The sequence below is a fragment of the Punica granatum genome, chromosome 3 (assembly GCF_007655135.1).
Source record: "Punica granatum isolate Tunisia-2019 chromosome 3, ASM765513v2, whole genome shotgun sequence".
In the NCBI taxonomy this organism is placed as follows: domain Eukaryota; kingdom Viridiplantae; phylum Streptophyta; class Magnoliopsida; order Myrtales; family Lythraceae; genus Punica; species Punica granatum.
The window spans coordinates 30,641,502-30,664,197 of NC_045129.1; the positions used below are offsets into that span (position 1 = coordinate 30,641,502).

General features: G+C 41.8%; 1 protein-coding gene across 1 annotated transcript; it reads left to right on the forward strand.

Moving 5' to 3' along the window:
* The first annotated feature begins 14,960 nt into the window (after window positions 1-14,960).
* Window positions 14,961-15,522, forward strand: LOC116200521. Its single transcript, XM_031531368.1, has 2 exons — window positions 14,961-15,273; window positions 15,386-15,522. Exons 1-2 carry the CDS (start codon window positions 14,961-14,963, stop codon window positions 15,520-15,522), a joined length of 450 nt encoding a protein of 149 aa, XP_031387228.1.
* The last annotated feature ends 7,174 nt before the right edge of the window (window positions 15,523-22,696 follow it).

The window sequence follows — 22,696 nt, forward strand, 5'->3', positions numbered from 1 at the left end:
AAGTTCAACTTTCGAGTGCACGGGAGTCAAACTTCCAAGAAAGCCGGTCCTCACAAAATAGGGCTAGCAACACACAACAAGTCTCCACGAGGCAAAGCACACTAAAGTGGCCTCGGCGATACAAAGTCGAGGAGTTTCAAACAAAGACACGGGGCACAAAACAAACCCCAGCTGCAAAGAAAAAAAACAGAGTGAAAAGAAGTGGGAAAAACCCGCCAATGAAGAGAGAGAGAAAAGACGCGGGAAAAACCCGCCAAAGAACAAAACAAGGCAACGCCGACGTTCACCAAAAGCACCGGCCCCGCCAATTTAAAAGCAGTCAATAAACCCCGAAAAAAAAATAAAAAAAAATAAAAAAATAAAAGGGGGAAGCAGCAGACACAACTCCTCGACTGAGACAGAACACAATGCACTCGGAGGTTGAATCCTTCGAACCCTTCGCCCTTACAAACTCGAGAGATAAAAGAATCGAGCCCGCTAGGTCGAAAACCCCTTTTGGGGCGGCCTAGGCAAAAGCTAAGGCAAAAGAGAGGCACGACCGGAAACCCTCTAGGGCGGTCGTGGCAAAAGGAGAGCTCATCCCCTTTAGGTTGAGAGGTACGGCCCCGAGGTGGGTGACCGTAGCAAAAGGAGAGTTAAACAAGAGATGGATAAAAATGACTCCCTGGTTCCTCACACATCGTGCGAACTAGGGATCCTCAACGGAAGTGGCCAGATTATCTACTCCAACATGATCCTCGATCAGCCCTCTAATACAGCTCAACCGTTCAGCGCGGATTCCTCCTCAAGCCAGATTTTCCGCATTTCGGGTACGTCCCGACTACTTTTCTGCACCATGCAAACCGCCGGGCAAAACACCCCGCACCTTGCAAACCCGCCGGACAACACGCCCCGCACCCCGCAAGTCCATTGGGTAGGCACCTTTGAACCATGTTGTTCATTCGGTATGCGCCCCGTGCATATTGAAACCCTTCGGGTGCGTCCCGACTACTTTTCTGCATTTCGGGTACATCCCGACTACTTTCCTGCATTTCGGGTACATCCCGACTACTTTTCCGCATTTCGGGTACGTCCCGACTACTTTCCTGCATTTCGGGTACGTCCCGACTACTTTTCCGCATTTCGGGTACGGCCCGACTACTTTTCTGCATTTCGGGTACGTCCCGACTACTTTTCCTGCATTTCGGGTACGTCCCGACTACTTTCCTGCACTTCGGGTACGTCCCGACTACTTATCTGCTTAGGGGTCCATCCCCTCAGGTTCATCCTGACTTTTACATTTCTGCATCAGGTATAACATCCCCACATATCCAAAGTAAGAGGGAGAAGACTGTTATCGGAAATTCCATGTCAATCATTGCTATCAAATTGGGGCGCTTCTGAAGTCTTTGGCTGCATCCTTTACTCGAGCATGCAGTCAAAGAGGGGCAAGCTGTCAGCACCCCATTTTGGCTCACCTTTCCAAACGATGATATCAGCAATGATCCAAGCCACAACCTGAGCAGAATACAGAAAAACGACTTAACAGAGCAGAAAATCACTATTCATCCTCAAGTCGGCAAAATCGGGCAAATGACACATGCATATGACAGAAGGACTCCAGGGGTCACCAAAGGGTAATAGAGTGACTAGAGAGCTCAGGAATATCCAAAACCGGCATTTTCAGTATATCACACGGACAGTTCTATTTTCCGATAGTTCGCTCGATCATCGGAAGACAGCCAATATTGGACCCCAAAAATCCACTCCAATGCCAAACAGATGAAAAGTGTCCCCAAAGGCATTTTGCAAATCATCTGCTCTATACAGAACAACTTTCTGTATACAGACAACTTTTCAGTGGAAGTCCAAAATTGCCGGTTTCTCGAAGAAAAGTTAATTCCAAATATCAGATGCGGCCATGCCCCTCAATCATACAGAGCACGAGCAATGCTTCATATTGTCTTTTAGAAGCCATACAGACACTCTGAATGACTTCCGAATGACAAAACGGGCATACCCTTCTTCGGAAGAGCGTAACCGGAGACTGGTCTGATGGAATTACGGCAAACGAAGTTCACACTACATTGCCCTGAAAACTCCAGCGGACATTCGCAATTGGGCAAAACAGACAGCAAAACCCTTCACGGTTTCCCGAGTAACCTCCGAGGGGCACAAAAGGCCATTTTCAGTGAAAATCCATATCCGGAGGTCCTCTTTGGGGAAACTTGACGCCGGATGCTTACCTTACACAATGCTAGCCTTCTCAAGGCTCAATGTGGAATTGTCGGAATGAATCACACAACTCATGTAGACCCCTCGAGCAGTGCTTTAAGGGTCTCAGATGCACTTTCATATCCTTAGAGGCCCAATCTCAGCAAACAGAGATCGCAGTAATCTCCGGATCGCCCAAGAAACTCAGAAAGCAATCTGAGAAATCCAGTTTCGGCCTCCTAGGACATCTCCGGCTCCATATTTGTATTTACCGGCTTATGGGACAAGGGCCCACGTAATTTGACAATTTATGTCAAAATGACCGACGTGGGATGCAGATACAAGATATGCTGTCAGAAGTGGGTAACCTCGCTCTGAATGCATAAAAGGAGCAAAACCGGCTTCCAAGCTCATACAGACATTTGGCAATTTCTCACGGAAAATGCCAATCTCGGACTCATTAAATCCATTTCCTCGCGTATATCGATAATTCGACGTTCAATTCAAACCACGAACTTCGAATGCGCGATCAATCGAGACCCGAGCTTTTTCCCGGTTTCTCCTCTTCGGTCGTGGGACCCACGGGCTACTCAAGATGAGTCACCCTTTACTCTAGAAGCTTCTTCTTCTTCTTCAATGCAAGAAGCCAACTTGCACTCTTGCTTGAAAATATCCAAGAGTTTGAAGAGAACACTCAAGCCTCCATCAATGCTCATCAATGCTCATCAATGTCTTATCTCTTCTTCATTAATGCAATGGAAGAGGATGAGGCTTGATATTTTCTAAGCATGGGGGTTAAGAGCACTTGCTTTTGCTAATTGTGTCATTAGCTTTGCCTATAAATGGCCCAAAAGTGATTAAGATAATCACTTCTCCTCTTACACACTCTCTCCAACCTTTCTCTTTCAAGAAATCCTCTCAAACTCTATAGCTAAGAACACTCAAGAACCAGAAAACTTCAGCACTTAGAAGGAAGAGAAAAGAAAACCGAAAAGATCAAAAGAGAGCCTTGAGTTCTTAAGTCGGAAGCCGATGTTCATCATCCCGACTTAAGCTCAAAATTTCTCAAACTTCATATCCCACTCATTTTGGACCCATGGAGTTCATTGGTGAAATTGGTTTTTCCATTTGAAGTCTTTAAATTATTGTTTCAGGTCAAATAGTGCATTGCGGGTGAAATCGCTACTCTCGGGTGAATAGTGACCCGCCAGCGCCAGCCGCGCGCACGCCCGCGCGCACGCCTGCACGCCCGCGTGCCTGCCCGCGCCCCGCGCACGCCGTGCGCCTCCCGCGCACGCCAGCCGGCCTCCCGTGCACCTAGCTTCCCGAACGTGCATGTCCTTGCACCCGAGCATTCTTTCAAGCGTTCAACCGAGTCACCCGACTCTCGAACACTTCCCCAACTCTTTCCTCGTATCCCGAGGCTAGGTAAATCACTCTTGACTTAGAGGAGTTAGGGCTTTTTACATTATTTGCATGGCTATGGAGTAATATGGTGCACAAAGCATGTTCACTTGCAAGACTTCATGTTTATGCACTTTTTACATTATATCATGCATGTTTATCCTCGATTAACATGTTAGCATGTCGGGAAATGTTTGGATCGACCCTCGGAAGACCTTCCCGACCCGAAATAAGCAAAAGAGCTCTCGGGTTTGCCTCAAGAAGAGGTAACCGAGACTTGGCTTGCTTTCCTCGGGTTAAGAACGGCCTTCTTAGCCCGATCCAAGTTCGATTCCCGAGTCTTCTCGTGTTTTCTTACATGCATGAAGTCGGTATTGTTTTATCGATTCCTTAAATAACTTGTTTGTGCATGTTTGCATGTTCGAATGCGTTATTCAAATCATGGCAATACCGATTTTCGTTTAATCGTGTCATTTATCATGTTTGTCGTTTGAGCATGCGAGAAATGATTCGAAACGAGACGGGTAAACCTCGTGGAACCCCATTCGGGCCATGGGACTTCTCGGCTATCTCCAAAGAGAAGTGGCCGAGAGCCTCTTAGACTCGTACGGGTTGCATGAGGCTTCCTCTTCCCGTTTTGAGTCTGTTCTCGGCTTTCGTGTAATTTGCAATTTACATTATCGTCGCAATATCGCATGAAAATGTCTTTTCAAAACAAAGCATGCATGGATTCGGGTATCGATGACTCATTCGGGTCCATTCGGTTATGAGGGTAGTTTCGGTCATTGGACCAAATTATCCTCGATCCTTATGGAATCGTCTTGGTCGTTGAGTCGTGAATCGTTTTCACAATTAATGCATTCGGCATAACCCTTAAGCATCAATTCCACAAATGGGTTAATCGGGACGCTCACATGATTAAACCCACTTTACACTGATAAAGTTTACACGAATTGGCCATTAACTGATAACTCGCGTCGATGAGTTGTCAAATGACGTCGGTGCCCTGTTCAAACTTATCAATTTCAAAACCCGAAACGCGCGGTCCGATGTAGCATGGACGTCTGAAAAGGGCTTCTGTGTCTCAACTTGAGTTTTTACCTGATTCCAGGTAACTCAGATCATGATGCAGAAGATCTTTCTAGATCACTTCCGGGCAGACCGACCGGTTCTTTGGCTTTTTCGGGGTTCTTGCATAACCCTGGACGATCCAGGGAATTGGTCGACACCGGCTACAGGCCGAGGTGGCCCGCACTGCGATGTTTCCCCTTTTCTGAAAACAATTTTCAAATAAAGGGCAAAATCGTCATTTCACAATTCAACGACACTCTTAAGGTTAGCATGACAGAAACACTACAGTACGGGATAAGAACGGGCTACCTGTTCAGGTGCAGGTTCATCTGCATAGCCTTTTCTTATCTAACTGATGAGTTTCTGTCATCCTAACATAGACTCGGGTAACTAGAACGGTTATTTCTGTCAGAAAACATGCAAAATGCTGATTAACCTTTCACTCGACCTAACCAAACACTAGATAATGGTTAGGAGGAATTCTAGATTCCAAATCTAGAGTCAAAACACGAGTTTGGCTAATTCAGTGGAAATTCAGTGTCACAATACAGAACAACTGTAAAATCAATCCACACACATGAGATTTGACTCTCTTTGTCAGGTTCTCAAAACAAAGCCGAATGCTAAAACATTGGCACGTGCTGGTTTGTCTAGGGTAGGATTTGCATGCCAAAATACCTCGGATTAACAACTTATTAAAACACGTACACTCGATAATAACAAACACTTTGTCTATTATTAAGATGTTGCGTGTTATCTTTCCGCACCTGTTTGCCATGCGGGTCGAGCCTGATCCCTAGGCCGAATAATATTAGGGTTCAACGCCCTAATCATCGAGCACAGGGTTCAACGCCCTAATCAACATTCACAGGGTCCAACGCCCTATTTAGTGAGAGCGTCCATTGAATTTCAGTTCTTCGGTCTTTTCCCTAAACTCACGGTGAGTTAGAGTGGAATAATAACCGAACGCGAAACGACTGGAATTCGACCCTTTTGTAATTTGTATTTATTGTTTTCGAGAGCATTGTAAGGACTTTCATTTTGTACATTTGTTCTGTAAGAATTCCAGTCGGTGAGCGAACGGTCCGAGAGTCGAATTAATCGAATCGGTCTAATGCTTGCCCAGACACAAGTAAATCCAAGATCTCGCGGTTTTGGTTCACGCAGGGATTCAACCTCCATGGTTCGATGAACTATAACGCAAGATTGTGAAGCAACTCCCCGACATACGGGTTTACTTCTCTCTCGGCTTCTCAACCGACATCGTTTAATTCACCGAATCTCCGGTGTCAAAACGTGCGAGCCGAGTGCAGCTTAATTCATGCGGTAAATCATAAAACATGCAAGCCTAGCAAACTAGAGTACCGAAAGGGCATGCGGGATATAGGCCCACACGTAACATGAACCCCCGAACACGGATTTTCCGGTTCCGCACAGATCAATGCCTTAACAACAAACTAGGTGTTCCATACCCCTAGACCCGGGTAACTTATCCGCCCTCGACCTTCGGGTCGTAAAATGATAAGTGGCGACTCTTTCTCTCACGCGTGTCCGTCACACGTCCCCACGGGAAGGTGGACACTCCCAAGCCGCGCGATCCAAAAGCGCGCAATGCGGGCCCCGACGAGAGTCCACATTCGGGTCCGTACATCCCTCATACATAACGGGAGTGATATCTCACGGCTGCTTGGTGGGTAGAGTCTAAAAGTGTATGCCTATCCAAATGAGTCAATATAGGGATATCGAGCTCATTTGTTCTGATAGACTTACCCGGTAAACCAAGAAAGAGAAATTGAGTGAAATAAGGATGACATGGCCATGCCTTGGGCTCAATAGAGATATAGAGGACAAAAGGATTATACTACACGGTAACGTAGGTCACAAGGTTCGTTGAGAAATTCACTTTCCGATTACTTGAGTAGCAGTGATGTATTGCTAGATGCCGCTCACTATTTGTAATATTGAAATAGGGATTTCAATATTACTGTTGTGCGCACCTGAATTTCGTCTCGTCGGGGCACGTATGCGCGCGCCTAAATGCAACGCGGCTTGGGAGTGTCTTCCTTCCCGGGGACGCGCGACGGACGCACGTGAAAAGGAGTCGCCACTACCTATTTACGACCCGAAGGTCGAGGGCCGGTGAGTCGCTCGGGTCTAGGAGTATGGGGTACACCTAGTATGCTAAGGCAAAGTCTGTACGGAACCGGAAATTCCGAATTCGGGGGTTCTATTATGTGCGGGCCTATATCCCACATGCCCTTTCGGTACTTTAGCTTGGTAGGCTTGTCATTTTATTTATTTACCGCATGATTTAGGATTACACTCGACTTGTCCATTATGACACCGTAAATTCGAAGAAACACTCCGACCGTCCACTCTCCGGCCGGGATTCTTACATGAATAAATGTACAACATAAGCCCTTACATCGTTTTCTCAAATAAATAAAAATAGAAATTACCATGACTGAATCTCGATTGGTTCGCGTTCGATCATTATTCCACTCGTGCTCATCGTGTGGTTTTGAAAAGACTGAAAATTAAATTAAGGTGTGCACTCGGTGTATGGGCATTGGATCCCGTGATCGACGGTTAGGGGCGTTGGACCCGTGTAAATCGTATACTAAAGATCGGGCTCGATCCGCATAACAAACAAGTGTGAGAATGTAACAAGTAAGCACAAATAAACTAACAATGAGGTTTTGTTATTGTCGAATTTACGTGAATTAACTGATTATTAACCGAGGTATCTTGGCATGCAAATCCTACCTTAGAACAAACAAACATGATGATGGAGATGGCATGTAGCATTCGGCGTTATTTTATGGACACGACAAACACAAAGTCTATAATCGAGTCTCAAATGTGTGGGTTATTTTTAAATTGTTTTGTATCATGACAATGTGACTTTTACAGATTATGACAAGATTGTTTTTGCCTGAAACCCAAAACCTAACCCTTTTGCTCGACTATTTGCCCGTATTTAATTAAGCTGAGTTTGTGATTAATCTATTTTTTCGTGTTTTGACCCATTCTAAGCACAAACTTTGGGAAATGGGAGCACGAAACACCACGTGGATGCCAAGATCTCTGCACATGACCCATGTGGGACCGGACAACCTTTCACGGGCTGTCCCCGCTCGTGCTTCTAGTCCAATTCCCTAAGCGCCCAAATCTACACTAGGGTGACGACAAGACAAGAATCGGTAGTCATGCCCTTGAACCGGAAAATATGTGCGCGTGAAAAATCAAGATTACGTGGCACGTATCTCAGTGCTTTTGAAATTGTGAATTTTAAAAAGGGTATGACCAACAGTTCTTGAACTATCGACGCGATTACAGATTATTAATCGGTTCGTACAATTCATTTAAAAGAGTGAAGTGATTTAATTTAACCAAATTTGACGTCTCCATTATCCCGTATGTGGAATTTTAGGTTAATTAGAAATTGGCCGAATGCTTTAGTCTACGGATTTCGAGCCGTCGGAATGGCCATTAGTAGGCCACCCGATAAACTCTAATTTCCGACCGCCTTAGGTTTAAATACGATTTTAATCAACTATACGTGGTTAAACCGATTCATGTAAGGTTTTAATCAAAGACACACTCAAACATCCCAAGCACACGAATATGGGCAAAATGATCACAAATAAACTAATTCATCGGTTTTAAGTCCAAGTGATTAATTAAACCATTTTGATGTATCATTTGCCTTAGAAATTAGGGATTTATAAAGCGATTTATTTAAATCTAACCCATTTAACCTACGATTTATCGTCCGATCAAAACTAAACATAAAATACAGTCTCATACAATCATGTATGACCATGGTCGTAATGCACATCTCATAAATTATTCAAGGATTGAATTAAAAATAATTTTGAAAGAGCAGGGACTGATTTGGAAATTCGGCTAAAAACCCCGGGGACTGATTTGAGACAGCTTGAGAAGTTTCCTGGACTAATTTGGAACATCTGAAAAGTTTTGTGGCTGAATGGGAATTAGAAAATGGCCTGGGACCTGATTGAAACAGATTTTAAAGTTCGGGACTTATCTGGAAAAAGTGAAAAAATGTCACAGGGACTTAATTGAAACGAATTAAAAAAAAAGTTTACTGGACTGATTTGAATGACCTGACAATTCTGTGGCTGAACTGAAAGTGTTAAAAATGGCCCAGGACTTGATTGAAACAAGTTCGAAAATTTAGGGCTGACCGAAAAAAAAATAAATAAAAATAAAAATAAAAATAGCGGTGAGGACTGAATCGAAATATCTTGAAAAGTTCATAAAAACGGGTTTTGGTGTAACTCATGAACATTTACTTCACATTACATCATTTAAACAAACATTAATATGGAAAGATGAAGTCCTAAGCATGCTACTAGGTCCAAGGAATTATACCTTATCCTAGGAGATTCCTGGGATCGATTAGCTCGGAAGATCCCACGACAACCACGGACCTAGGTGGCCTTCAAGTCGAGACTCAACCTAAGCCTAGGTAAGTCTCCCCGTCATCTTCGAGCCCCACCGACATCGGGCTACTATCTTCTTGTCCCTCCATCTTTCTTCTCCTCTCGTGAGACATGCAAAACAAGAAACAAAAATGGGAGAATCGGGACGAAAGAAACTATATGAGCTACGAGCAAGATAAAAAAAAAAGCTATATTAAATAAAACGAGCTCTCAATATGTAAATGAGACTTTTAGGGAAATAACACAACATCACAAGATTATTTCTATGATTTTTGAAGTCAATGGGATCAAAGAAAAAGAGATCATATCTAAATAAAGCTCGGCTAGGAGCAAACATACAAAGTCACAAGGGCAAGCTCATAGACGACCTATTGATGCCACATGAATAACCTTGATCTTTGTATAATAGCTTCCAAAAACACCAACTAGATCATGCTAACCACCTAGCCCGTTATTAGATCAAGTCACACTAGAATAAAGCTAAGAACTCAAGAAACAAAATTCGGATCAAGCCTATTGCGAGGGTAAAGTTGGCTTGAAATCAACAGAAATTGCATTCTTTCAACTACAAACGGCATCCCATGATTAAGCGTAGCAAAACAAATCTCAAAGAGACGATATAACATTCATTTTAAATCACAATGGAACCAACTCATTACAAATCAGCCACACATTCAAGCATTATAAAACTCATGCAAAACATCCTAAATCAAATACATAATAGCACAAATATCAACTCTCAGCTGAGCATATTCTCGAATTAACAAAGTCGTGCAAAACACACTTTAATCCCTCAATATGTCATTAATCAGTTCAACCCATACAATAAACATGACTTTTTCTCATCAACACCATGCCAAACAACTCACATAAAATACGATATTGTCGTGCAACTCGTCCATTAATCAAACATCATCGATAATCTACCAAGGACGACTAAAAAGAACCAAAATCGGTCAATGAGCTATCAAGCTAGTAATCACGCACAACCAACAAAGTTAAGGGGTTAAGAACCTCACCGGGAGCTTTATTTTGGTCGAGACTAAACCGTTGAGGCGCTGCTTGGAGTTGTGAGGTACTGCCATGGGCTGCATAGGAGGAGGACAGGAGCCGAAAGCTGGGAGTTGAGCCAATGTTACGCTCGGTAAGGCCTGTGACGATCTGCGGCTTGTCGAAGCTTCTGTGGCCTGTCACAAGAGGGAGGAAGAGAACAGCAACGAACAAAGAGCAAGAGGAAGGAAGAGGGACAGTAATAATGCTTAGCTTGAGAGACGTGGACAAGCTGAAGCTCATGCATGAGCTGAGGAAAAGTTCAAAAATCATGAGGAGGCATCATCGGAGTGGATGGTGCTGGCCTGGGCTTCAACGAAGAGAGGAGGAGCTCGTGGGTGAGCTATTTGAACTCGATACTAGAGCATGGTGGAGGAGGAGGCTGCGGATTCAAGTTCGCCAAAGGAGGGAGCTGTGGGAGTCGAGAGGAAGGAGCTGGAGGCGACTAGTGTTTTCGTTCCTTCTTTTTTTTTTTTTTTTCTTTTTGGAGCCTTAGGGTTTTTCTTTTTTTCGTTGCCAGCTAAGGGAGAGTTAGCTGAGAGTGAGCTGGAGGTTTTCCTCTTTTGGACCAACCGAAAAAAAAAAGAAAAGAAAAGAAAATAGAAGAAGAACCAGAAGAGGAAATGGGGGCAGTAGGGAAAAAAGGCAGGAGGGACAGAGCTGTGACCAGTGGTCCATGGGATGACCTGAATATCCGGAATTTTCCTGAATTTCTCATAAACCTTTCGGTCTATGTGATATTTTTTCTTGATCCTTACATGAGCTGGGCATATCCTTGTAAAATTTGAAGATCGTTCGACCTCGGGAAGTTCCCGAAACAATTTTTCTTCGATAGCTGGCCCGAACCGAGACATTTGGTCCTGATTTGTGAGGAGACCTTTAATTCTGTACTAATCTAGCCGAAAAAAAGCATCCCGTTTTTCTTGATTTTCTGAATCTCAAGTGAATTGGGAATCCAATGCCGTTGGCCATGCTTGAAAACGCGAAGAATTGAATTTTTTATGGATTTTCTCCCTCGACTAGTGGAGTCTGTCTCGGTTTAACAGTTTCGAGCATGGTGCGCTCAAAAATTCATAACTCTCTCTCCGTATTGAATCTTGGAATGAACGACTCGTCAAATTGAACCTAACTCGATTTCCTAGGTCAAGCATATGAAATTCACCCTTTTAGGTTCAGGATTGATCGTGATATGATGTGTCGAATCCCATGCTCGAGCTGCTGTATTCACTGTTTGGGCACCCCAGCTCCCACGAATTTTATCTTTTTGCTCGAAAGGGCTCTCGATGTGATTTTTGCATTGAAATGTCCCCAACTCACCAAACTTTCATCTTAAAATATCGAACTTAGTTTTAGGATCCACGAAGATAGTCGTTCTCAACGAAGAAAATGATACAGAGACGTGATTTTCCCTTTGTCCACTGCCTTCGGTTCGAATATTGATAATTCGTGCCTTACTCTTCGGGATAAATTGTGTGTGCTGCAAAATTCCATATGTTGCCCTCACCATTTTTATGTTAGAGTTGTGGAACCCTAGTCGGGAGCCTTGTTGATGTCATATCCTAGTGCCGGTGGACCAAAATGGGGTGCTGACAACTGTCAATATAATCGGGAATCTACAGAGTCACACATGATGACTAAATCGACGAGATAATTTTGAAACAACAAGATCGTATAATATTGATTAGACGATTTAAGGTGCGACCGATTAATCGGATATTTAATGAAATTAAATTTACTGATTAATTAGACATAATTTATTAGACTGATTTATACATACAAATGGGCCATACATATGTATACACTTATACATATACATGGACCATTCAAATTTCTACATTTATACATACACATGGGCAAGTCATGAAATGCCATTTAGCTATCCACATGTCATGTGGAAATCAATTTTGGGTTAATTCCCACACCGGCCGTGCATGTCCAAGGCCTCCCCAAATTTGCTTATAAAAGGGGGAAGTCTTGGGTGGATATAAAAATATATATGCGACAGTGTATGCATATGTACGTGATATACATGTATGCATAAGCATATGCATACACATATATGTGTGTACGTGTATAATTGTAGGGAAATTTAAGTTGAATTGTTCAACTTTAATTAATCCTACTAGTCTAATAAATTTCGGGTGTGGCACCGGTGTTTCTTTCGAGTGTTGGCCGCTAGCACCGTCCATCTCGAAGACTCGTCGACAAAGTCAGTGTGGATACTTGGATACATGTAGAGGCGTCACATTTGAGCGCTTGGTCAACAATTTTAAAATATCAGGTACGCTTTATCTATTCCTATTCTTCTAGTAGTAGGTCTTGAGATTAGTTTCACGGGTAGGAAATTTTGAATTTCTATTCCTCTTACGTTTTTTGTAGGCCTCGTGAAACTAGGAAATTTTGAATTTCTAATCCTTTTATGCTTTTCGTAGGCCTCGTGAAACTAGCAGTAAGTTCTTTCACTATGACCTACATAAAATTGATTTTCATTTATTCTCATATATATACTAGAAAGGGATCCGCTCCGCTCATATTTAATTCAATTTTTTTAAAAATTATACTCGTGTTAGGTGTAACACTTTGAAAAAATATTATAATCATGCACTATATTTTTATAGTATAAATAGTTCTTTTTTAATATGAAAATATAGTTTTTTTTTCAATTAATCATATAAGCAATGAATTTGAAAAAGACAATAATAAAATGGAAAATGATAGATAGTGACGTGTGGGGAAATGAAAGAAGTGGAGAGTTTAGAGAGTCGCCCCTAAAATTTTGACGTTATAAGAAAAAAAATTTCAATAATTCATTGAAATTTCATTAATAGAGGTGATCTTACAAGACAAAGATCACAAGAGAATTACAAAAGGATAAAAAACAACCCCTACAACGACATGTAGTTTCATCAAGTATCGAACATACAATCTCTAAGTTAACAGGTATGGATGTGCACCCTTACACTACGCCATGTTTTGCTTGCTACGCATGCATTTATGATCAAGAATTTTTGTTCATTAATTGATGTGCAGAAAAAATAGCTGATGCGAGTAATGGTGATGTTGTCGTTGACCAATACCACAAATACAAGGTGCCATCATCCTTCCTCAGGTTTTTTTTACCGTTTTATCGGGATATATATGACTATATTTCTAATCTTAATCTGTAATTTTTCTTTTCGATATATAGTCAGTCATGTAGATTCAATAAATGTGAAATAACATTTTCAAACATTTTCCATATACACACGAGCCACGTACATTCTCAGCCTATTTACCGAAAATAATCCATTCAACTATTTGTCTGGCCCTGGCCGTGAAATGTAACATAGATGATATTATTAAATTGAGTTGATCTAACACCAATACATGTGTCTTGTTTGTGGTACGTGGCTGTTTTAATATTAATTGGTGGTTCTATAGTTGATACTTTTATTCTTCTTATTTAATTCTTACCCTCATTTGTCTTCCCCAAATCCCTTTGCTGAAATAACAGCAAAAAACCCCCCATCCTTTTTTTTTGGTTGTTCATATTTATACTTCAAAATTTTTCAATATAAAATTATAATCAAACGAGTGTTTTATTTAGCCACGGCTCCAACCTCCACTTTCTCATTATTAATAAAGAGTGGTGGAATTTTACTTGCAGTTGCAGTGCAAGAGTTCAAAATTCATTATATCTTATGGTCACGATCAAGTCATTAATCAAGTAAAGATTAATATCAATCAATAGATCGCATGATGTTATGATTCACGGACATTTATAACATCACAAATAAAATGGCAATATAAATTGTTAACCAATTAAAATAAGTTTTTTTATACCTAATTTTTTTTAAAGAATTTGAATAAAAGAGAGCAGAGTGAATCCCAATATGCGGAAAAATCCATCCCACTTGCAATATGAGAACACTGATCGTAATAATGTCTTAAAATAATATTAGAAAAATATTAAATTTGGTTTTTAAGATTTTTTTTTTCAAAGAAGGTTGTTTGTGGGTAGGAAAAAAAACATCCACTCGCCACCACATGTTTTCATTAATTAATATAGTTAATGTGTTCTTTTCTAAATGAGTATATTGAGGGGATGAATTATATATGGAGTATTGCACGAAAAAGAAGAAGAAACTGCCGACAGAAACATTGAATAACAGCCAACAAATAATGGAGATAGAGAAATGAATGAGGGCATAAGCTGGAAGGTGGTGGAATTGACGGAGGAGATGAGTGGCGGGCGAATCCTTTCGACTGTTGCATAGAGCCCTCCTTGAGTGAGTATATCGGGTTAAATAGACACTTAAAAACGAATTACGACCATCGATCTCAACTAACGTATATACACACTGCCCATTTGCCGTAGGCTTATGGACTGGAGTGAAAGAGGACTTGAGTCAACCGAGGCTGGAGAGCCTTGAGAACGATCTTAATTATGAAGGTCCGGTAGCTGAAGCCTTTGGAAAATCTACATCTTTGAAGGAAGAATTGGATGAAAGTTTGGCCAAAGTGGCTTCCCTCGAGACCTTTGTTGAGGAGCTTAAACAAAAATTTGCCAAAGCAGAGAATAAGGCTTCACAAGCTCTTTCAGACAATGAACTTCTACTCGAGACAAACCTACAACTCAAACGCCGGGTTGATGAACTTCAGGAGCTGCTAAACTCTGAAGCTTCGAACATGGAAGCCACTGCTTAGATAGCAACTATCACCAAGTTGCGATTGGAAGAAACGCAATGGCAGTCTGCTGAAGTGAAGCTCACTGAGGGTAGATGCTCGCAGCAAATGCGAGGGCTAGTTCATGGCGTAAATGGAGGATTACTGTCCATGGTGGCTATTATCATGGGCGTCGGCACCATGGTCACCGATCGGATGTCGGTCATGAATGCCAGCTTATCAAGCTTCGTCGGAGGAGCTCTGGCGCTGGCTATCAGGGAACTCCTGAAGGCCTACTCGAACAGAGTCACAATGATGGCTCTGCGCGAGATCCACCTACCTAGAGACAAGGAAGAGTTGGTCGATCTCAGTGGAGCTCGACGGCCTCCGGCTCCAGCAACTGACGGGTTGCCACGCCCTTGGCTAGTAGCAACTCTGCAGGGTATATCCTTTGCTATCGGAGCCATCTGCTTATTGTTACCGACGCATCTGATCTGATCCTACAAAAGTAGGATGTGGATGGTGGTGGGTATGGCTACCGCCATGTTCATCAGGATTGGAGCTGCCAACGGGACGTGTGGAGAAGTCCTCTGTCGTCCATTCCTGCATCCGAGTCGTTGGATTCGGCTTGCTCTTGATGGCATTCAGCTTCGCAATTGATTGGTTCGACAATCGGGTTGGGAGCTACTGAGATAGATGTTCTTTGACCAGTATTGTAGTAATGTGCAAAGAGGAAAAATAATTACAATCCCGAAATGAATCCTAAACGGGCCTCCGATCTTTGAGATTCTAATAACAAATGTCGACGTTCACATCTCCTTGAACGACTTTTATATGTTAAACATGTGTACACAGTTTTTCAATCAGTACGTTGAATTGCCTTGTCCTCTTTCCTAAAATAGTTTCACGCTACCAAAGTGAAAGAGGACTAGGCAATTCAACGTACTGATTGAAAAACCGTGTACACATGTTTTGATAAAATATATAAAAGTCGTTCAAGGAGATGTAAATGTCAGCATTTGTTATTGGAATCTCAAAGATTGGAGTCCCGTTTAGGATTCATTTCGGCATTATAATTATTTTTCCTCATTGCACATTACTACAATACTGGTCAAAGAATATCTATCTCGGTAGCTCCCAACCCGGTTGTAGAACCAATCAATTGGGAAGCTGAATGCCATCAAGAGCAAGTCGAATCCAACGACTCGGATGCAGAAATGGACGAAAGTGGACTTCTCCAAATGTCCGCTGGTAGCTCCAATCCCGATGAACATGGCGGTAGCCACATCTACCACCGTCCACATCCTACTTTTGTAGGATCTGACCAGATGCGTCGATAACAGTAGGCAGATGGCTCTGATAGCAAAGGATATACCCTGCAGAGTTTACTGCCAGCCAAGGGCGTGGCAACTCGTCGGCTGCTAGAGCTGAAGGCCATCGAGCTCCACTGAGATCAACTATTTCTTCTTCGTCTCTAGGCAGGTGGATCTCGCGCATAGCCTTCATTGTGACTATGTCCGAGTAGACCTTCAGGAGTTCCCCGATAGTCGACGCCAGAGCTCCTCCGGCGAAGCTTGATAAGCTGGCATTCATGACGGGCATCCGGTCGGTTACCATGGTGTCGACGCCCATGATAATAGCCACCATGGCCAGTAATCCTCCATTTGTGCCATGAACTAGCTCTCGCATTTGCCGTGAGCATCTGCCCTCAGTGAGCTTCACCTCAACAGACTGCCATTGCATTTCTTCCAATTGCAACTTGGTGATAGTTACTATCTGAGCAGCGACTTCCTTGTCCGAAGCCGCAAAGTTTAACAGCTCCTGAAGTTCATCAACCCGGAGTTTGAGTTGTAGGTTTGTCTCGACTAGAAGTTCATTGTCTAAAAGAGCTTGTGAAGCCTTATTCTCTACTTTGGCAAATTTTTCTTTAAGCTCCTCAATGTTGGTCTCGAGGGAAGCCATTTTGGCTAAACTTTCAACCAATTCTTCCTTCAAAGATGTAGATTTTGCAGAGGCTTCAGCTACTGGACCTTCATAATTAAGATCGTTCTCAAGGCTCTCCAGCCTCGGCTGACTCAAGTTCTCTTTCACTCCAGTCCATAAACCTGCCACAAATGGGCAGTGTGTACATACATTAGTCGAGATTGATGGTTGCAATTCGTTTTTAAGTGTTTATTTAACCCGGTTTACTCACTTAGGCAGGGCTCTGCGCAACAGTCGAAAAGATCCGCCCGCCACTCATCTCCTCCGTCAACTTCCACCAACTTCCAGCTTATGCCCTCATTCATTTCGCTTGCATTGCTTATATACCTTAAGAAAAAGAAAGAATCCAAACCTGAAATTCAAATGTTTCATGCCCCAGTTTTCGATTCTTAATCGGAAACTTAACCCCTTAAACTCTTACCCTGATATAACGTATGCCAGCTCTTTCACCAAGAGCTTCTTGACCTTCCTACTCAGCCGATCATTGGCTGCACTATCGATGACTCCAATGAAGTGCTCAATAAGGCAACGGCGCCTTGCATGCTCTGACCTTGAGTGCTCAATCTGCAGCTTGGACTTTTTCGCCTCCAGAGCATCCCTGAGGCTTAGGTCCGAGTAAGCCTGGGAGAGCGCATTCTCCACAGCATTGGCATCCTATCTAGTCCTGTCGGGATTGAGGATTACCATATGCACCATGAACTCTTCGTCATCAAGTGAGTACTCCTGTTATCTGCCTTGATCGCCTTCAATGCCTCCTTCAAGTGTTGAGGATTTGAAATTTTCAAGAATAATAATGCACGTAAAAAAATGCCAAAATGAAATGAAGCCAATGTGCTCAAGCTTTTTTCTTTTAATTTTCTAACTTATTGACTCTTTAATAATATAGCATATTAGAACTGCAGTCTAACTTCAGATCTCACTAAACATTAAAATAACAATAGAAAGAACATGAAGTTTACCCTTTAGTTAATTTTATAACATAGATTTTCATTGGTCATCACTTTCTGTCTAAATAATGCCAAGTACAAGGAAGATTCGGGTGAAGAGATCGATCGACTGATTATTAATTAAATGGAAGAAGAAACCAACTCGTGCTGTATTATATAACATGACATGATACATTCAGGTATTTTATTTTGGACCAGACACACTCGTGTTCATACAGCAAAAAATAAAACTTACACTACTTGGATTTCAAAATTTACTATACCTCCATTCAGAACTCCTCCATCAACGGATTGGCACCAACGGCCTTTGCGCGGCTATCAATATCTGCTTGCATTTGCCAGAACTGATACTCAGCGTCCCACCCGATGGCCACCAACAGCTGCCGAAACTAATATGCAACGTCCCACCTTATGGCTACCATGGAGAGGGTGGCCACCATGTAGAGGTAGCTCTTCTTATCGCAGCTCAGCACCAGCTTTGCCGCCCTCCTCAGCACATCCTCCAGCTTGCCCATCCTCAGCGCTTCCTTGTTTGGTTTTTGGCCTTTGCTTTAGTTGTAGTTCATGGTTTGGTGCTTCCTTTATAGTGGCCCAAGCTTTGCTCTTTTTGTTGCTATTTATTGGCTCTTTTTGTTGCTATTTATTGGCAATCTTGCTTTGCTTTAGTTATGTATGTATGGTTCCTATCAACCTTGCCAATGTATGAATGATAACCTCTTAAATTATTAAAGGCAGAAAAATTTTTTAAGTCGAAATGAAATAATGAGTTACATATCACGATAATTAGTCTTATTATTACTGCTATTATTATCATATGGCATAGGATGATAGAAGTTGTACGTAATGGTTAAAGCTTATTATGGTACGTGAAGATCATGGAACACTTCAAATGTCAAAGTATATATATTTCGTGTGGGCCGAGAATTCTGGGATACAACCACTTAAATCAACTGGGTGATCTTTGATCGAGCCGATATTAATTTCATGATAATGATTTACTTGTCTTTATCAATCTTAATCGTATGATTCCAATATGTTGCACGTAAAAGACACTAGGGAAGAAAACCTTCTTTTGTTTCTAATGATTACATGTATCCTCTCTCTTTGTACTTAAATGGCTCAAAGCAGTGTTATCAGAACTTGACAAGATGATGAACCAGAAAGGGTATGGGTTCATGGGTTTATGGGTCCAATCGGAGATTCGATGGGTCGGACAGCACGTTTAATTAAAATAAAATAAATATTCATATTATTAAAAATTTATGATAATTATGATAGAAGTATGATGATTTCAAAGTAATATAACAATAGTGTAAGAAAATATCTATATTTAATATTTCTTATACCAAAATAAATATTGGATTTTAATAAGTACTAAAAAGTAGAGTTAAAACAATAAGAAAGTAGTGGTGGCTTGGTTGGCAGTATGCTAGTATGGGAAGCAAGAGGTCATGAGTTCAAATCCTTACACAACTAAACAGTTTTTATACTAAATAAGAAACCCATAAAACCCATAGAACCGACCGGTTTAATGGAATTTTGCTCAAAACCAGCCTGTTCAATGGGTTCAGCGGTTCAAATATGCAATTTGGGTGTTTAGGCAAACCGAACCGGACATGAGACTGTTCCCGATCCGACCGGTCGAACTGGTCGGTCCGATCCGTTTCTGATAACAATGGCTCAAAGTGTTGGTTGGCCTTGCTAGTGGCAATAGTCTTACAACATACTGGAAGTTTAATCTTTGGAACAAGAATTACATATTTAAAGGGAGAGTGACGTAATTCCTTAGCGGGCCACGACTGCCCCAGTTGTCTCAAAAGCATAATCCAAAATTTGGTAGGAGTGGAGGAGTGAGAAAGTAGCAACAGACCCATGTCTATGATGTGACGGTGTTTTCGCTAAACTAAACTATTTTGTTGAGGAACGTGAGGACAAGAGAGTCGATAAAAAATGCCATTGTTCTATAGTTCATTCTGAAAATCTATAGAGAGAAACTTCTTAGCACCATCTAACTGAAAATGCTTGATTCGATGTCCATAACGATTCTCAATTTAAAGACGAAATGCACAAAAACGTGAAGTACATCAATAGATACTTCAGGACATAAAACCAAGAATTTACTATAGTCATCAAGAAAATGAATATAATAGTGATGACCAGTATCAGAGATGATCATTGTCGGTCCCTAAATATCAATATGAACGAGCTCAAGCAAATAGGTTGTTTTATTAAGAGTAGGCAAAAAAGAGGTGTTTATTATTTTCCCTTGTTGACATGCATAACATACATGATCAACATGATCATTATTGAGAGAACAAGGACTTAATGGACGACAAACAATAGGAAAATATGTGTCACCAAGGTGCGGACGCCACAAGACACCAGAACCAGAAGAGAGATGAGCCTGAGGACTGTTGGTGCGCATGTCCCTCGTATGGAAACAATAGAGTCCATCTTTAACTACGCCACGCATAAGCTCCCAGTGTGTATGAGTATCCTTCACAATGAAACAATCAGGGTGAAGCTCAAAGAAACAAGTGTTATCCTTGGCAAATTTAGGAATGGATATGAGGTTTCTGGAGATATGAGGGGCATAAAGATTCAAGTGTAAAGGACGCTTCGATAGTTTAAAAGTGAAAGAACCAGAAGCAAGAACTAGGAGAGATTTACCATCACCCAAAAAACATGATCGGAATTCACGGTATCATCACAAAGACTAAGATTAGATAGGTTTGAGGTAACGTAGTGTGTAGTAGGGGTGATCGGTTTCGGATACCCTGTATTTTTCACGATACCCAAACCATACCATGTAAGGGATAGGTTCCGAGATTTTGGAACCGGACCCTACCCTATTGAATCCTGAAACCGGAACCTGCCCGAAACTTGTATTATACCACAAATTTCGGGTACCCTGTTGGAACCTGTAGATTTTTTTGTTTCGCTAAATAAAACAAAAAATATCACATACATAATCAGTAATCACACCAAATAGAATATCGACAGAGATTTAGATTAATCAACAACAAAAAAATAATATCTCTCATCAATCAATCCATAATACGATCCCATACAACAAAGAGTAATATGTTCTTCCAATACGTACTTGAATTAAACATTGAAAAAAAATTAGCAACACACAAACATGGCTGAGTACTATTTGTCTGAACAGTCCTCCACGAGTCACCAAAATTCTTATGATATGCATCCAGCACCTGCGCGACACATACGGAACAGTATAGAGTCCATAAAAGTTGCATTACCTAAGGAAAAATAGCCACTTTCGTAATTCACACAATATCATATATGTTAAATATATAACGATCCAGAGGTTAAGGGGCCTAATGGAATGAAAAGTAATAAAAAATTAAGGTAAATATCTGAAAATTAATGAATATTTTATTGTGCTTCAAGTAGTATTGCCAAAGTAAAAGAACAATAGTTTGTTCTATTTGGGCTCAAAAGTCGCAGACAAAGATGTCGAAAGAGTGAAACAAAGTCCCAAAGTGGTACGTCATTGAAGCATGAAAGACCAACATCGACAAGATTCCCGAAGAATGAAACCAATGCTGCTTGAAAAAATGTTATGTTGCAAAATGATCAGAGCATACAGGATATATTAACAAATATATGGAACACACCCAAGCTAATATCTGACTAATTTACCACATGGTTAACACTTTTTTTTCTTTTTTCTTTTTTGTGAAAATATCTGGTTCCGAGTATCGGTTTCGATTTCGATTTCGATTATGGATACCCTGTAGGTAGGAACCGAAACCGGAACCGATTTTCATCGGTTTCTGATTTTAATAGCCGGACTCTATCCTATTTTTAATACAAGCTACCCGAACCCTACCCTAGCGGGTAGGTTTCGTCTAGTTCCATGTATACCCGGTACCCGTGCACACCCCTAGTGTGTAGCACCTGAGTCCATAGACTAGTCAGGATCACGAAGTCCCGGAGAGGACCCATGGCTCAAATGAGTCTGAGGAACAGAGAATTGATTGAATTGACAAAATGGGGTAATACGTCCAGCTCGTTGCAGTTCTTGTGGATAACAGGAGGATTGTACCGAGCATGAATTGGGCCGAAAGAAGCTGGACTGAGGGTAGCATAGGTACCATATTGAGCCGACCAGAAAAGGACCCAAAGCCACCTGGATAGAACCACGGGTTTCGGGGCTGACTCGAATAGATTTGACCATGTGGAAATTTAAACCCGGACGATGGATTTTTTCTTTCACCCGACCCTGCATTATGGTTTTCGCTGTTGTTCACTCCCGCTCAACGATCAGAGGAGCTACCTTTCCTATTATTCTTCCCTCCTTTGCTGCTCTGATTTCCCCTGCCTTAATTCCTTTGACCGTTACGTCTGCCATCGTTGTGCCATCCATTTGTGTAGTAGACCTCAGTTATAGCTAAGCCAAGGATTCCATAGAGCGAAGTAGTAGCGGAATCAAAGGCTAAGGAGTTCGTCTTCAATTCTTGCTTTGCAGCATAGAGATGGCGCTCTTCGTGGCCGACAAGTAGGGACTGGAGTTTATCAATGCTGAGGGTAAGCATACGGTTTGATTGGGCGAGGACGATGGGCTCCCAGTTGGGACCAAGACCCGTGTAGGTACACCGATTAACTTTAGTTTCCTTATTTGAGCGTATATCGGAGCATGCTTCTTAACTGAATCGATGAATTTTGCCATTAATTGCTCTCCCTTTTTCAAATCGCGCCACTGCTGATCAAGCAGATTGTCTTGTGCTGCTATTTGGGGTTAGAAATGAAGTTTCAAGAGACGTCTAGGCTTCGTGAGACGTTTTGGCAAAGAGAATCGTCTCCCCGATTTCCTCTGTGACTACCATCATAACGCAGGTAAGGGCAAAATTGTCCCTTGACTGCCAATTAAGAAAATAAAAATTTGGTATGGTTTTTCCATCTGTTCCTGTA

What these genes read in the sequence shown, in the direction of transcription:
- LOC116200521 (XM_031531368.1), top strand. Translation starts at nt 14,961, where the DNA reads ATGCGAGGGCTAGTTCATGGCGTAAATGGAGGATTACTGTCCATGGTG. An exon ending in GCTAGTAGCAACTCTGCAGG is followed by an intron (nt 15,274 to 15,385) that starts GTATATCCTTTG and finishes CATGTTCATCAG; the next exon opens with GATTGGAGCTGCCAACGGGA.